Below are 16,014 nucleotides of genomic sequence, written 5' to 3' on the forward strand. Positions count from 1 at the left end.
CAAGTAAGGGGTTAAGGGTATAGCTCAGTGGGAGATCACTTCCATAGCATTTGAGAGGCCCTGGGCTCAATTCCCAGCACCAGAAAACAGAACCAAACATTGTAGGAAAGATAGCTGAGGAAGCCTAGGCATCTTCCTTCCAGAGTTCTTTTCATGGTTCCCTATACATAGGAGGCCCTGTGCTCAAGGGTTAGGTACTGGTTATAGGTTTATGCAAGGCTTTTGCACCTATTCATTTATGTCTCTCACTCTGAGCCTACAGCTCCTTGTCTTTCAAGCAGCACTTCAGCCCACAACACAAAAGACTGAATGAGACAACACAATGGACACACTCTTAAGTGCTCCATTGGCTGTGCATGACACTCTCTTTACGATTACCGAATTTCTATAAAATATTTGGCAGAATAATTTATCATGGGCCTGTGGTATTTTCTCTTGGTCATGATGCCATACACCAGGTGGTAACTTTTGCAAACCAGAGGGGAAGTGCTCAGAAGTGGTTTCAAATGGAAGTTGTGGTGCTAGCCCTGGAAACATAGACAGCTGGGGATGATCCCACTGATACTCTGGAGAGGCCAGGAGGAACGTGAATGTAAAACAGGAGCAGATCTGCAGCAAGCTCTGTGGGCAGAGGCACCTGAGGCCAGACTTAGAAATATAGTTACTGAATATTGAGGGCAGTATGCTAGGTGAAATAAGTCACCAAAAGACAAATGCTGTACGATTCCATTTATATGGGTCATCTACCTAAACTCATGGGGATGCAAAATAGAAGAATGACTGCCAGCAGCAAAGGGGTGGGGCAGAGGAAAAAAGGAGAACTATTTAAAGGGTATGAGCTTCAGTTCTGCAAGATGAATTCTGGAGATCTGCCTCACAATTATACCAATGTACTTAACACTACTGAACTATATATATATATACACACTTCGAGGTGGTTTAGATGATAATGTGTATTTTACCAAAAGTTAAAAAAGTGACAGTGCCTTTTCTGTGATAGCAGAAAAGAACACAAGAAGTGCTAATTTTGACTCCTAAACACTCTTAGCAATTGGCCTTCTATCAGGAACCCAGTGGAAGCTTCCCTGAGCCCGAAAAAGGCTGTCTGCACCAGGCTGAAAAGTGACAGTGCCTTTTCTGTGATAGCAGAAAAGAACACAAGAAGTGCTAATTTTGACTCCTAAACACTCTTAGCAATTGGCCTTCTATCAGGAACCCAGTGGAAGCTTCCCTGAGCCCGAAAAAGGCTGTCTGCACCAGGCTGCATGGTGAGTTTCTCTTGGACAGCCTTCTGGAGTATCCCAGGGGATTCAGGGAGAGGAGGGCACAGACAAATCTTCTGCTCTGTGACACTCAAAACAGGATGAGGTTTCTGTGGAGGGCCAGTGCCACGTCATTCCAGGAGCAACTGTTTGCACCCATAGACCAAATGGGTCTCATTGTACTACAGCTGGGGGACAGTGACATTATGCAGGACCATTCAGGTACTCTGCTCCAAGAGGCACTAGGGAATTTGTATATGTTTCTTAAGGCATACTCAGGTCAAGCATTTATTGAGCATCTGCAGGATTCTAAGTTCTGGGTATTTTCTTCCATGAAACACATAGCACTTCGTGCATGTGCTCCAGGAAAGATGCTACTTCAGAGATTGACCTGTTTACCTCTCTGTGCCCCAGGACCCCCTGACACCTGTAAAAACTGTTTAGCAACACCTACTGAACACTGTTTTAGACCTGATTCAAGTTTCACATGGGAGATGGAATTAAAACTTTAAATTTCTTTATGCCTTAAAACTCCAAGTTTTCAGATTTAGCAACTAATATAAAAAATGCAAGAATGGAAGCAAAAGACTTTAAGAAAGGTCAATTCTACTCACATTTTCTTAGAAAAAAAGATATCATAAATTACCTGGCTCCCCCAAAATATCCATCTTCCAGTTTTCTAATTGTAGAAAGAACTGCTGAATGAATGTCTGAGCCATCATTTGCTAAAGAAAAAAGAAGTGATGAATGAATTTACTTAATCTGGGAATATATTCTTTCAGCTATGCACTGAGATGTTTTCATCAATACAGTCTAATTAAAATCTTTACAGCAGAGAAGGCTCTTGAGATAAGAAATCAAACTGCGAGGAAGCCCCATTAGTACTCAACTCTGTCCAAGAGAGATGTTCTAAACATTAGGAAAAGGGCCCAAACCACCCATGGGTCACAGCTGGCAGGTGCAATCCCGAAAGTTACTCAGCATGGTGTGCGTGACGGGGAAGGTGAGTGTGGGTCTGCCGGTCATCCTCCAGCAAGTGCACAGGTAGGCCAGTTCGATCCGCAGCATCTCCACGATCATCTCGTTGTCCAGGGCCAGGTAGAAGTGATGCTGGTCGGTGAACTGGAAGTCAGAGCCAGTCAGATAAAGTGGCATCCCTGGCTTATCTCCACAGAACACCAGCTGTCACTCAGGGAAGCACTACTCCTAGTGGTTTTGGGCCAGGAAAAGTACTTTGCCCTGGATGTAACCTGCAAAGGGGAGCCGCTTTCCCCACGATCAGACAAATCACCCTGCCACCTGCCTAGCAGCTACGGCTATATTAGTGCAGAAGAACTGCCAATTTGTTTTTAGTTCCTTGGTTGGGGCTATAAGTGCCTTGCCCAACATTACTGCCTCTAAGGGCATATCAGTGACTCCTTGATTCCTACTCCTTCCAGGGCTACTGGCTTTGGACTGAGGACCCTCAGGGCAGGTGAGATGTAGAGAATTCCCCTGAGTGATGCCTGGTTAAAGTTAACTAAAGGCACTTTCGCCTGATGTGGATGACAAATTGCTCTCCTTGGTTTGGTACTAGTGCATATTCACCTCTGGACTAAACGTTGGTAATAAAGGAAATATCTCATGAGGTTTAAGTGAGCAGCATAGACTAGGATGGGAAAAAGCAGCTTGGGAGTACTAACCCAAGACCCCATGGCCAGCTGTTTACCAAGTGAGCGGGGTCCATGCTGGGCCCCGTGCTGGTAAAGCAACCACACCACTACTCTTTCTAGATAGCCCAGCGAATGGCAATATATTTGGTTTGTGTTTCCATGGGTCAGTTTTCTTTGGAAACAAAAACCGAAGTTCATTATTAGTATGTTCCATAGCCCAGGGAGTTGGAGTCTCAAAATCAGACTAGCAGGGTGACTATTAACATTAGGGGCATGATTCTGCTGTTCAGGAGAAAAGCTTATGAGACAGCAAAAGAGAATCAATAAAAGAATACTGGTTATCTTACCACTGCCCAGCTCTTCTCACCTGGGGTGTAAAGGTAAAGATCTGATTCCTAATCACATAAAGTTTAGAGGTTCCAAGGACACCAATGTGCCGATATGGTCGCCCACTCAAATTCATATTCTTATTCCGTCCTATTTGAAATATAAGAGAAAATGGATGTATGTAAATTCTGAAGAATTGGCCAAAGCTAATACTAAGCAGGTAGTTACACTGTTTAAATGTGAAGAATACAAAAACAAACATGGCTATATACATAGCCTGTCTATATACTATAACAGCTAATCCCAGTGACTTAGGCTAAGTCTGCGTTTACTTTTATGTTCGACAATCCTCTCAAGGGTTTGCTTTTTTCCAATACTATTGTCCTTTCAAATGCAACAAAGCTGAATGTAGAAACAATTGTTTCTTCTGTTCACATATGTATGTGAATAGCACTGGTTTGGTATATATGGGTTAAAACTATTAAAAAGACTTTATTAATACTTTTGATTTATTTAACATCCAACCATATAACTAAAAGATTCTAGAAAACAAAGCCTCCTCTCATTTCAATGGGCAAATGAGAATTTTCTGATACCACAAAAGTTAAAAGAACTAAGACATCACCAATGACTCTTTGCATTGTGAATGTTTCCAGGTGGATCCTCAATTACAACCGATGTGCTGACTGGTATGGCTGGCCTGTGGTGGTACTAGACACCAGGCTGAGGAGGATGTGTTTGTTTTTGTATTCTTCACATCTAAACAGTGTAAAAACCTGCTTAGTATTAGCTTTGCCCAATTCTTTTGAATTTACATACATTATTGTCTTCCTCGGGTCTGACTACCAAGATAGCCTTTGCCAAACATGCCCTGCTCTTTTCCCCTACCTACCAAGCTTGGCATAGAGGTGACTAAGAATCCGGCCTGGCTGGACCCGAATTGGATGAATGTCAGCGATGCTCTGGACATTTATCCCATGTTTCTTCAACAGCTCCTTGATGTGACTGTTTTCTGCCAAAACAGTGACTGCGAATAAGAGAAAACTCGGTATCAGATTGATAGTGGCTAGTGTCTCTGCACACTGACATGCATAATTTGTCTCTTCTTCTTCTGCCTGATGATAGGCATATTGGTTGGCTTTGGAAATGGTTATAATGGCCCTGCTGCTCTTCCTGGTTCTTTCTGTCCTTGTCACTCCTCAATACCCATGCACGGTAGATCTCAGAGACTTCTAGAAATTGTCTTCAATAGGTCTCACTTCAACTTACCTCATCTCAAATAATGCATCCCCCCCTTCTAGGTCAGCACTTATTCTAAATCTGTCTTTTGTTTTTTTCACAAAGGGTTAGGAGTGGAAACAGCTCCCTCAGGGAAAACCAAGAGAAGCCTGTGCCCCTGCTCCTAAAGGGCAGGGGAGCAACACAGTGAAGTCCACTCATGGAGGACACTTTTAAAAGGAAGCAAGGGAGGCAACATCTTTCTTTCCACAGAAAGGAAAATGGCTCTGCCAGTGGAGATGGTGGTGGAAGTAGGCCAACCTGGAACCCCACCAGTGGGAGAGAGCCCTTCAGGGCCCCATCCCTGAGTGGGTGAGGCTGGACACTTGGCTCTCCAGTAGACAGGGGAAACTCTAAGTGCGTAGGACCAGGGGGCCCTTGAGGGAGGGAGATTTTCATTTGAGGCCACATCAGAGATCAGCTGACATGCAAAGCCTTCTGGGAACTCAGAGGGTGCTCAGGTCAGAGGAAAAAAGCTCCACTACTATTAAGGTGGCCCACGAGTGCCATCACTGGACTCCTGGGCTTGGGGTGGGGGTGCTAAGCATACAATACATATAAATGCCACTGAGAGCTGGATTTCAGTTACATCTTTATTTATTTATTTTTTGCAAAACCGGGGATTGAACTCAGGCCCTTGTGCTTTCCAGGGAAGCACTTATTCCACTGAGCCATCTCCCTGGCCCTCAGTTACATCTTTAAAGTATTTTCATACCCATTATCTCATCAGATCTTCACAACATGGCCCTAAAAGAAGCCTCACATACTTAACTGGCCAGATACTGCTGAATTGGGATGGGAATCTAATCCCTATGGACCCCAGAAAGACTGGCTGGGGAACTGGCTTAATACCTGTCCTTTATGAAGCTTCCAATAACATATAAAACACTGCATTTTTCAAAGCCATACAGAGGCTACTCTGTGTAGGAGTGGTTTTGTTTTAGATGGGAACCTAATGATCTGATGTAGCTGTATGTGGATGTTTCTAAGACTGCACCTCCCTTATGCTATGCAGCCTTCTGGTCATTTTCACTCATTCTATTGCATTGCATTAAAAAAAATGTTAATTGAGACCCATCAATCTGTCCTGGCCTGCACTTGGAAAAGCAGTCTTATAGACATAAAGGAACAATTAACAGAACATGCTCTGGGTAAGTACCATGGAATGCAGCTAGGGCAGTCTATCTCGCAGTCGAAAGTAGGCTCAAACTTCTGGCTGTCAGATGAGTCCTTGAGTGGGTGGGTTAACCTCTAAGCCTCATGTGTAAGGTGGAGATGATAACCTTAATTGTCAAAAATGTTCTAAACTCAGAATGATCTAAAGGTTTGGTGTGTCCCACATTGCTTCTGACACACTACAGACTGAGTAGAACAGCTACAGCTCGTGTCACTACATCATGAACAGGTGCAGTGGCCACAAAGAACAATGCTGTTATTTGTTTACTGTTTTCAACATAGGTGTGTTTGTGCTAATCAACATAGATACTACAACAATGACACGGGACTTGTCCGTAAGAAGTACACACCCTAATTTAGGAACAATAAAGTGTGCGCATATAATGTGGTACCTAAGTGTTCTATGGGGCCTGCAGCATATGCTGAGCTGCCTGAAGGTCCTCTAGAAAAAGAAGGCAAGAGAAGGGAGGGACCAAGGTGCTTGCTGCATACCACCAGCCAGCCCTGCACCACAAGCTTCCCGCACTGCAATCTGTTCTTGCCAAGTCCACTGGAGCAAGTGCAAGAATCCCAACAGTACCACACATGGTGCAGTCACTTGGCAGTGGCAGTCCAGACCAACCTCCTACCTTTTTAAAAAGAGGAGCTCCAGGGAGAACAGAGGGAGGGAGACAGGGGCAGATGGCAAGAATCAGAACTCTAAAAGAGGAACAGATGACCTCACTTGGCTTCCAAGTTCTCACCAGGCTCTCCTTTTCAAAGATTAATAGTTCTGAAAAATGATGCTCAAAGAATTTCATGTGCCTCAGTTGCAATCAAAGTTTAGATATGAGAAAATAATTGCTTTGTAGAAAGTAAATTTGTGGTTTGGAAAAATATCACTGAGTGAGTGAGTTATACAGGGCATCTCACAGACCTTCTATATAATGAAGCACATATAACAGTTTTTAATTAAATAAGAGACTAAGGAACAATTTGAATGAACACAAATGACACTAGTTTTACAAATTAGAGATGAATCGACAACATGCTCACTAACCTTGTACTACAACATCAGGTTTGACTGAAGTAGAAAATCTTCTATTTAAGGGATCAATTTCACCAGTAGCAAGAAATCCCTGTGAAGAGAAGAGCATTAATACTATGAAATATTGATTAACTGAAATTTCACCTTCTACCTAATTTTGAAAGTAACACATTTTGGGGTGCAAAGCACTCCAAAGCACTCAGGATTGTTTGTGTTTTGTGAATAAATTGCTTACTTTCTCTGAAATAAGAGTATGTGATATGGATGCCAGGAATATGGGAAAACACAGTAACATGCTAGGCACCTGGCTCTGTAGGGCTCATACTGCCCCATGTTTTGTTTTTTTTTTAATTTTATATATTTGGTACAGGGTCTCACGATGTAGCTCGGACTTGTGGTGATCATCCTGTTTCAGCCTCCCCAATGCTGGGATTATAGGCGTGCACTACCATGCCAGGTTTCAGGGGCCAGCTTGGCGAGTGGTACCGGGAACCAAACCCAGGTCCTTGCGCTTACCTGGGCAGGCACTTAGACTGCTTGGCTATCTCCACGGCCCTGACCCATCTTTTGTGAGTAAAAAGAATGGCAGCTAATACTTCCTGAATCCCTGTGTGTGCACTGTCACATTTATGCCTTCTACCAGCTAGGTTCTACATTTATCACCATATTATAGGTGGGGAAATTGAGGTAAAGGTGCCTGAGGGAAGTGGCAGAGTAAGGGAGTTGGTCTGGGGCTGCTTGAAACATAACACTCCCCCCACCCTTGCCAAGTGTGCTGTTTGAATATGCCTCTTCTTGCACTTCCTAGAAATGGCCTGAGGTTCAAGAGAGGACTGAGGTGTTCTGGGCACTCTTGGGAGAAGCAGACCTGTTGCTGGGCCAGAGGAAGACTTTACAGGGAGAAGAAGAAAGAGTAGAGCAGAGCAGATTACTTCCCATCTCACTGATACAGAAACCTGAGCTGGAAGGTATTGCAGAGATAACCAAGGCCAAGATTTTCACTTTACAGATTAAGAAACCAAGGCCAGGGAGCTCGAGACATACTCAAAGTCACAGAGCTAGTCAGAGACAGGGTTGGCTTTTCAAAGGAGATACACGTGTAAAATACAGTCCTTACTCCCAAGGGTAGGACCACGACACTGACCGATTGGACTTACCCGTGGAACCATTGGTGTACCCTCAGCAGCAACAGCTCCCCACTGGCTACTTCCACTGTGCTACAATCACCAAGAACCCAGTGGCACTCTTGTTGTTATTGTTTCTCCCAGTACTTTGGATTAAACTCTGATGTACTCTACCACTAGCTGCACCCTCTTTTTTTAAAAAGAATTATTTTTGAGACAGGGTCTTGCTAAGTTACACAGGCTAACCTGAACTTGTAAGCCTTAGCCTCCCAAGAAGCTGGGATTGCAGGCATGTGTCATGACACCCAGTCCTAGTGGCATTCTGACTAGCTCTTCTGTCCCCATTTCTAGAGCTGGTGGACCCACAGGGCTGGGCCAGCTTCAGAGGCTGGCAGCCCCTCACTCACATCCCTAGGCTCCTATTCCCTTCCCCAGGGGCCCGAAATGCTCAGCTAAGTAGGATCCACTGAGAAGAATGAACCCATTTGATAAAGTCGCACTTAGGATGGGTAGATTCATTTTGAGGGCTCAAATGTGTTTTGCAATAGAAGCCTACAGGGAAGTTAAGGCTCAGCAAGAGGGACTAGGTCACGAGACAGGGGATTTTCTGTGGAGCTGGTTGAGAGTGGTCCGAAGGATCACCTGATAAAATTCATCACACTCAGGCCAGTGGCCTCTTGTTCTGAAGAGCCTTTCTGATTCCTTTGCCTGGGGGGGGGGCTTCCTGTCCATTTTAGTAGTTTCGCAAATTCTGTATTTTCCAGGATCTGACATGCTAATCCTACCACAAAAGCTCCTGATGATCATCAAATCAAACAGGCTCTCGGCTCAGATCAGGCATACTGGCAGGACAGGGACAGAGTGTTCACCTGTAGTTGCCCTGAACTGCCTTAAGGTAAATATAGATATACAAGGTCAGGAGTTGAACCTGGGAGCTAACACAAGCCATCTGACCTCAAAGGCATGCAGATGCAAAAGATATTCACAACCATTCTGGGCAGAGAGCACCTGTATTCTTTTAGGGTTCCCTGTATACCTCCAATCAGATGATTGCCAGCCTGTGAAGCCACCAAACTCCTACCTCTGCCAACAGTGAGCTGAGGATGTACAAGGACTGGCCCCACAGATGGGGCAGCTTCCCCAGAGGAACTCTGTCCACTGTGTGTGGATTCTTGTATTCTTCGTCTACCTGCCAGAGAAAGCAAAGCCCAAAATCAGAATGTCAAGAGGATAAGTTTAGAGACACCTTACAGTGGGGAGTGCACTGTGTATTTACAAAATGGTCCTCGTACTCCAGGCCAAAACTGTGCACGTGCTGGAATGTGGGACCCACAAGGAGAAAGGACCCTTTTTTGGGCCATCTGGCATTCTGTGCAGAGGGAGACATCCACTCTAGTCCTGGTCCCAAGACAGTGGTCTTCCCAAGCATACTTGAGTAACAGTGCTAGAAGCCAGGCTTGCCTTCTTCATGCACAGTGCATGCTAACATCTGGCCATGTTATTGGTAAGATGGTCAAAACCAGCAGTCTACAGCCACACAATGCATGGCCGGATGTTAAAGTCTAGTTTCTCTCTCTTGCCCCTTCTTCCTAGGGCTTTATAACCTGTGTGCCTATGCAAGAAAATTACCAGAAGGTGGCACTATTTATTGAGGAAAATCACTCTTGTTACTAGACCACAAATCCTCCACCAGGAACTCAGACATCAGAATCCATTAGGGGCTCTTGTCTTCTCAAAATAAAGCTTCTACGCTCTTTCTGATGGACATTGCTGGCTGTACATTGCTAGCAAGTCTGCGACTTTCTCCCTTCTAAACTTCATATTGCCCTTAGAGTTTTTAGTCGTTGCAACATTGGTTGGGGCCACATCACTAACTTTTTCCTCTAGAAAACATAGGTCAATTGAGAGAAAAGGGAAAATCATACTGTGAGGGTAGTCATTCTTTGCGGCTACCCTAATCAGTGCAATTATTAAAAGTTGGACTGGAAATCCCATTTAAACCAGCTATTCCTCTACTGGGAATTTTCCCAGAGGATCTGAAAACATCATATCATAGTGATATATGTGTACCTATGTTTATAGCAGCACAATTTGTGATAGCCAAATCTTGGAAACAACCAAGATGCCCATCACCTGAGGAATGGTTGAAAAAGATGTGGTATTTTTACATAATGGAGTATTATTCAGCTATTAAGAATGATAAACTGCAAGCCTTTATATTGAAGTGGATGCCACTTGAACATATACTCATAAGTGAAATAAACCAGACACACATGTGTAAATATCGTATCGTGTCCCTAGTATAAGAACTCAAAAGAAGAAATACAAATAGAAAGGTATAACACAAGTAAAAGGAAAGCAGGCTTTCAAGGAGTAACCAATCAAGAGAGGGAAAGGAGAAGAGCTAGGAAACATGACAATGTCAAGCCATACAGTTATATGTAGAAGATGGGCAAGGCAATGATCCTGATTTCAGAAGATTTTTTAATCTAGCAGTTAATTAGTCAATAAAACTTAATTTACATTTTTTCAATAGTAGTAAGTATTTATAAAGTCTTTGAGTACATAAACTGAATGGATCTAAATGTCCCTAGTAATCAAATAGGATAGTGTGGAAGGAGAGTCTCTGGAATGTCATGCTAGTTATCTTTGGGTACTGAGATTAGAGATAAATGTTTTCTTCTATCTATGTAATTCTGGATGTTATATAGAGTGCAGGGCTACTTTCATAATTGGATAGTATGCTAAAGCTATTTGAAACATAAGTAGTACTAAGATAGACTGCAAATATCTAGAATGAGCAATTTCCAATGCTGTCCAGGCGCAGTGCATACGCCTGTAATACCAGCTGCTGGGAGGCTGAAAACAGGAGGATCACTACGAGTCTGAACTGTGTAGTGAGATCCTGTAGCCCCCCCCAAATAAATAAATAAATAAATAAATAAATAAATAAATAAATATCCGATGCAAAGAGCACACAGCAAACCAAGTGTCCAGATCAAAAGACAGCCTCGTTCTGCCCTCCTTCCAACCATGGCCAGCTTCTGCCTTCACATGGAGGGGTCTTTTTCCCCTTCTGTCTACTATGTCCCACCCTAACCTCTTGCAAGTACTCAAACACACGTCTTTGCTACTGCCTTTGTCACCACCACTGCCACCAGTGGCTACTCCTACCTCATGGCCTAGCTCCTCTGGCCCCCTCTAGTCTATATTCTGTTCCCCAGGCTCTGGCCTGGCACCTGGCAAAAGTAGCTGTTCACTACTTTTGCTGGGAACAATTTCATTAGTCCCTAGGTACTGAATGGAAGGCCTTGTGCATGGCAATGTGCTGTGCAAACACCAGTTAAAGAAGAGTGAGGCTGAAATCCAAGCTGAATGTTACTCTGTTTCTAATTTGTACAAAGGTGCCATATGGTCCTATGGTGGCCCTGCCTGTAGGAATCCTTCCATGATTGGTCTGCTCATGTCATTGATGTGACTTAGCAGCCTTTTTAGTTGGTTGTCATCTGCAAGCAACCAACACAAAATGTGGTCAAGGTAAAATAGCATCCAAGACAGGGGCCTAGAACACAATTGTAAATCACTGAATAAAGAAGTATGTTGTAATGATAAGTAGAAACTGAAAGTTAGAGTGGAATCTAGAAAAGAGTTGCTGAGTAACTTTTTACAATGCACACCGAATATTGTCCATGAGAAAGCAAAGTACAGCTTGCAACATGGAACATTTTGTGCCTTTTGGTAGAAAGGTAATGGTTATTGTTTACCATAAAACATCTATGAGGGCATTTAATTTCCCTTGCTCTGCTTCCAGGTTCCAAATTACCTCCCATTGCTAAGTTTGTTTTGCCAAATGCCTCAACATTGGACAAGGAGAAACCTGAACATGAGATATGAATGAGTAGCTGCTGGAAAGTGACCTGGCCTCCACCATCAGCCCCACTGTACCCACACATCCACAAAGGGAAAAAGGAACACTTCTACAGGAGATCTAGGTTTATAACACTTAGAAAACATGCCCAGCAGCTCCATAGCTGCATCTGTATAGTGAGGGAATTCTTGTCCTGACCCAAATTGCTGCATGACAGGCTTCTGTTGCTCAGTCTTCTTTGGGCCCTGTCAGGTTGGGGGTGGTTTGGCTCTCTAAATGTCCTTTCCTTCCACAAACGAATGGTGAAGCTCTTGAAGCATCAGGAGCACTGGCATTACAAACAGCTTCGAATACAGCAGTTTCCTCTAAACGTGAGATGTTTACAGGGAAATTTTCCCCCAAGAGGTTCAGCATGACCCCAATTTAGGAAACTAGGTAGAACAAAACTACCTTGGATCATCTTCTTGGATCTGGACTAGTGTAGAATGGCTTTAATTAATGATTACTCAAAGTCTAGCTTGGGATCTGCCTTAATAAAAGGAAGAGATTCTCAAGCATCTCTGTACATCAGGCTTCTTCTGTAGCACTTTATAGTAATAAAGTGCAGAACAGTGTTTTGGGCTTTGCAGCATTCTTTCTGCTTGAGGTACGGGGAGGAATAGGTATTCTTCAAAGGCTTCAACTGCTGCCTCTGCATAAGGCACATTCAACATAATTTCCCAAAGTTCTAAGTCCTTGTGATGTGTGGGAAAACTGCCTAAGCCTTTAGAAACCACATCTGGAGAGTGGTTACTGGGCTTAATGGGGATGAAGAATACCAAAAGCAAAGCACCAATTCACTCAGTTCTACACAAAGAACACAAAGGGGCCCCATGCCACCTGGTTACCTTATCAGGTGGGACAGCATAGAGTTCTGGCATCAAGTGGATCCCATCCCGGCCTCGGATCAGTATTCCTTCCAGGGCCTCTCGGTACTCTTGGACCTGGAAGACAACGCATTGCCCTCACTATGAAAGAGGTCTGGTGGTTAATGCTGCAAAGGCAGTGCAACATAGAAGAACAGTTCTCTTGACAGCAAATAGATTCAAAGTATGACACAGGACCAAAAAATGCACAAACATATTCCAGCTGAGGAGTAAGGAAAGGGCAAATGTCAGCAGCAACTAAACAGTACTGCTTGTTTCTCTTTTGTATGTCTAAGCTCAGCCCCACCAATCAGCCTTCAAGGAAAAGATAGCGCAGCCACTACACAGTAGCTGTTTCTTCTTCAGAAGTCCCATTAATAGTCATTTATATGTATCAGATATCTTTCCCTTGCTGTTAATTAACTCATCATTTAAAACTTCTGCTCTTAACATCTTTTACATATTTAAATTTTATCTCACCAACCAGATTATAAACTTCTTGGGGTAGAAGCCATGTCTTATGGAGCATATCTAGTTCCACCGATAGGTAGTTTTCCACTTAATTATTACTTGAGAAATATTTGTTGCATAACTTAGATGTGAGAAAAAGAAAGTGTATATATTGTGTTTCATAGACACCAATTTTTAGGATATACTGTTCAATACAATAAAAAGCTACTGAAGCAAACCTCTCTACTAAATTAAAAAGGCAGTGATAAAACCTAATGCATTAAAAAAAGAAGGGAAAAAAACTCTAGCTGGCTATCCAGCTATTTAACAAATTTTATCTTTGGAAAGCCCAGTCAACTACTTCCAGATCTCATTTTCTTTTCATTTAAAATTTATGGATGGCAAAGCATGATCATGACTGGATCATTTAGAAATGTCAAATGAAAGGGTAGAAGGACAGCATAGGTATAAGATAATAGATTCTGTGAGGTTTATAAGATACCAAGCGTAGTCATTTTTGTCTCCTTACATTCCTATGCAATTGGTAAGCCTGTTCAAAACTGAAATTCAAAGTCAATCCTTTTGAAACCTTGCAATACTGGGATAAAAGGACCAGAAGACTTAAGAGGCAAGATAATCAATGAGAACAGAAATAACAAGGAACAAGGCTGAGGTTGGGAGACCAGTTAGAAGGTCAGCATGTTAAATATATTATCTGGGCACACTCTTACACTAAAGATAACAAGAGCAGAACCACTGGCTGATTTGGAAAGAACAGAGGAACAATAAAACCTGTCTGGGATACACAAGCCCATGCTTCCTAGTCTTGTCCTTGAATATGGCATGGCCTTTTACCAATAGAATGAGATGACAGTGATATTTGACTAGTTACAGACCTAAGGCTTAAGAAGAGATGGAAGCTTCTGCTTTTGCTTTCTGGAAGAAGACAACCACCACGTAAAATGTTTAAAGCCTCAGTCACCAATATCATGAGAAGCCCAAGTTAGCCATGTGGAGGAAAACCAAGGCTTCCACCAAGACCCCAGCTGGGCTCCCAGCATCATTTGGTAGCCAGCATCAGCTCACCAGCATTTGAGGGAGGCTGTTTTTAGATCTGCCAGCCCCATGGAACCATCCCAGTGGACACCAGCAAAAACAGAGATCATCTGTCCTTAATGGGCTCCACCCAAACTGCAGAATCATGAAGAAATTCAAAGAGTTGCTGCTTTAATTTACTAAATTTTAGGAAAGTTTGTCAAGTGGCAACCTAAAACTGAAGCAATGACCTGATTTCTTGTACACTCTTACATTCTATTAAGAATCAGTGCCCCAAGTGGGATGAAAAGCTTATCAGCACACTACTCAGCATTTCCTCACCTGAACAGGATCCCCATTGAAGATTCCATCAATGATGAAATAAGTCCAGAACACAGGCCACTCACATTCAATGTTTTCGAAGAGCTTGAGTTCAGCAGGGTCATAATGTAATCGGTTTGGGTCCTGGAATCAAACATGTCAAACTTTTTAAAGGTGAGGCTCATACACAATACTACTGTTTCTCTTTTTATTCAGTTTCAAAACTGATTAATAGGACAGTTTCAATAATTAATACTTTGTACATTGTTATCTTCTTAGTGGTTATCCATAGTACAAGATGCAGACAGGATATCTGTCCAAACACTAGTAGTACAAATCTTTCTTCTCATTGAATTAAGTAAAAGTAGCTGTATATCTATCCTAACTATTCTGCATATACAGATACAAAATGGTCCTTACTTTGTAGCCCCTTTTTTTGTTTAGTCCTGTCAGAGATGGGTATTCCATTGGCATCTAAATACTATGGGTGTGTGAGTTCAGCAAAACAATCCAACACAGTCCAGCAGTCCACAATAGTAGTGGGGTATCCACAGAAGCTATTGACTTGAGCCTTTCACAGCTCAGCATATTAATATGGCTTCACTTTATATACCTCGTTTTTATACTTTTCTGCTGGATGGTTAAGACCAAGATAAAGCAAGACCTATAGAACAAGAAATGTAACTTTTGTATCTGATAAGGTCAATACTAGTGTTTCTCAATGGGTTTCCTTACTTGTCTGACTATAATAAGTAAATGCTATTTTGAGGAGTTTTCCATGGTACAGTTTTCATAAAGTAAATCACAAATATACACAAGACTCTTGGGTAGTTTAGTGTACTAAAGCATGTTCTCTAACAAATTAATACCAATTTGCTTATCCCAAAGCTTGGCAGATAACTTTATTATTTATTTATTTATGTAGACAGGGTCTCACTGTGTAGTGCAGGCTGGTCTTTTTTTTTTTTTTTTTGCTACTGGGGATTGAACTTAGGACCTTATGATTGCCAGGCAGGTGCTTATACCAATGAGCTAGCTCCCTAGCCCTACAGGCTGGTCTTGAACTCACTATGTAGCTAAGGCCAGCCTTAAACTCACAGTACTCCTCCTGCCTCAATCTCCCAAGACCCAAGATTACAGGCTTGATCTCTTCTATTTATATGATCATATTAGTGACAAAACCAGGAGGAGGCCATGGATGGTCTTTACAAAAACTATGCAAACCACAGAACTGTTTGTTCTTTTGTTGCTATTATTATTATTTATTAATTTATTTGGTACAGGGTCTCACTGCATAGCTCAGACTCATAGTGATCCTCCTGCTTTCAGCCTTCCCAGTGCTGGAATTACTGGCTTGCACTACCATCTCATCAGCCCTTGTTTATTGTTATCTACCAGCTGGCTTTAAACTACCAGCTTTCTGTCACCCTGATAATCTTACTCTTGTACTGCCTAACTCCAGACTTGCTGACTCTAAAATTAATACTTCTCTTTCCAGTATTCCACCATATAATTATAATCAATAGAGGAAGAACAATACAGTGGCAACTTAGATATAAAGCAATTAAGCAACCGTAAGAAACAATATT

General features: G+C 42.6%; 1 protein-coding gene across 1 annotated transcript in view; it reads right to left on the reverse strand.

Moving 5' to 3' along the window:
* Positions 1 to 16,014, reverse strand: part of Phka2 (phosphorylase kinase regulatory subunit alpha 2) — a 76,676-nt gene that overhangs the window by 24,816 nt on the left and 35,846 nt on the right. Inside the window, exons 10-17 of the mRNA XM_023719536.1 lie at positions 14,447 to 14,569; positions 12,602 to 12,697; positions 8,928 to 9,035; positions 6,735 to 6,813; positions 4,134 to 4,268; positions 3,282 to 3,391; positions 2,240 to 2,384; positions 1,909 to 1,987 (exon numbers count right to left, since the gene is read on the reverse strand). Of these exons, the coding sequence (XP_023575304.1) occupies positions 1,909 to 1,987; positions 2,240 to 2,384; positions 3,282 to 3,391; positions 4,134 to 4,268; positions 6,735 to 6,813; positions 8,928 to 9,035; positions 12,602 to 12,697; positions 14,447 to 14,569 (875 nt within the window). The remainder of the gene's footprint in view (positions 1 to 1,908; positions 1,988 to 2,239; positions 2,385 to 3,281; positions 3,392 to 4,133; positions 4,269 to 6,734; positions 6,814 to 8,927; positions 9,036 to 12,601; positions 12,698 to 14,446; positions 14,570 to 16,014) is intronic.

The sequence above is a fragment of the Octodon degus genome, unplaced genomic scaffold (genome assembly GCF_000260255.1).
Source record: "Octodon degus isolate 3935 unplaced genomic scaffold, OctDeg1.0 scaffold00069, whole genome shotgun sequence".
Lineage (NCBI taxonomy): Eukaryota > Metazoa > Chordata > Mammalia > Rodentia > Octodontidae > Octodon > Octodon degus.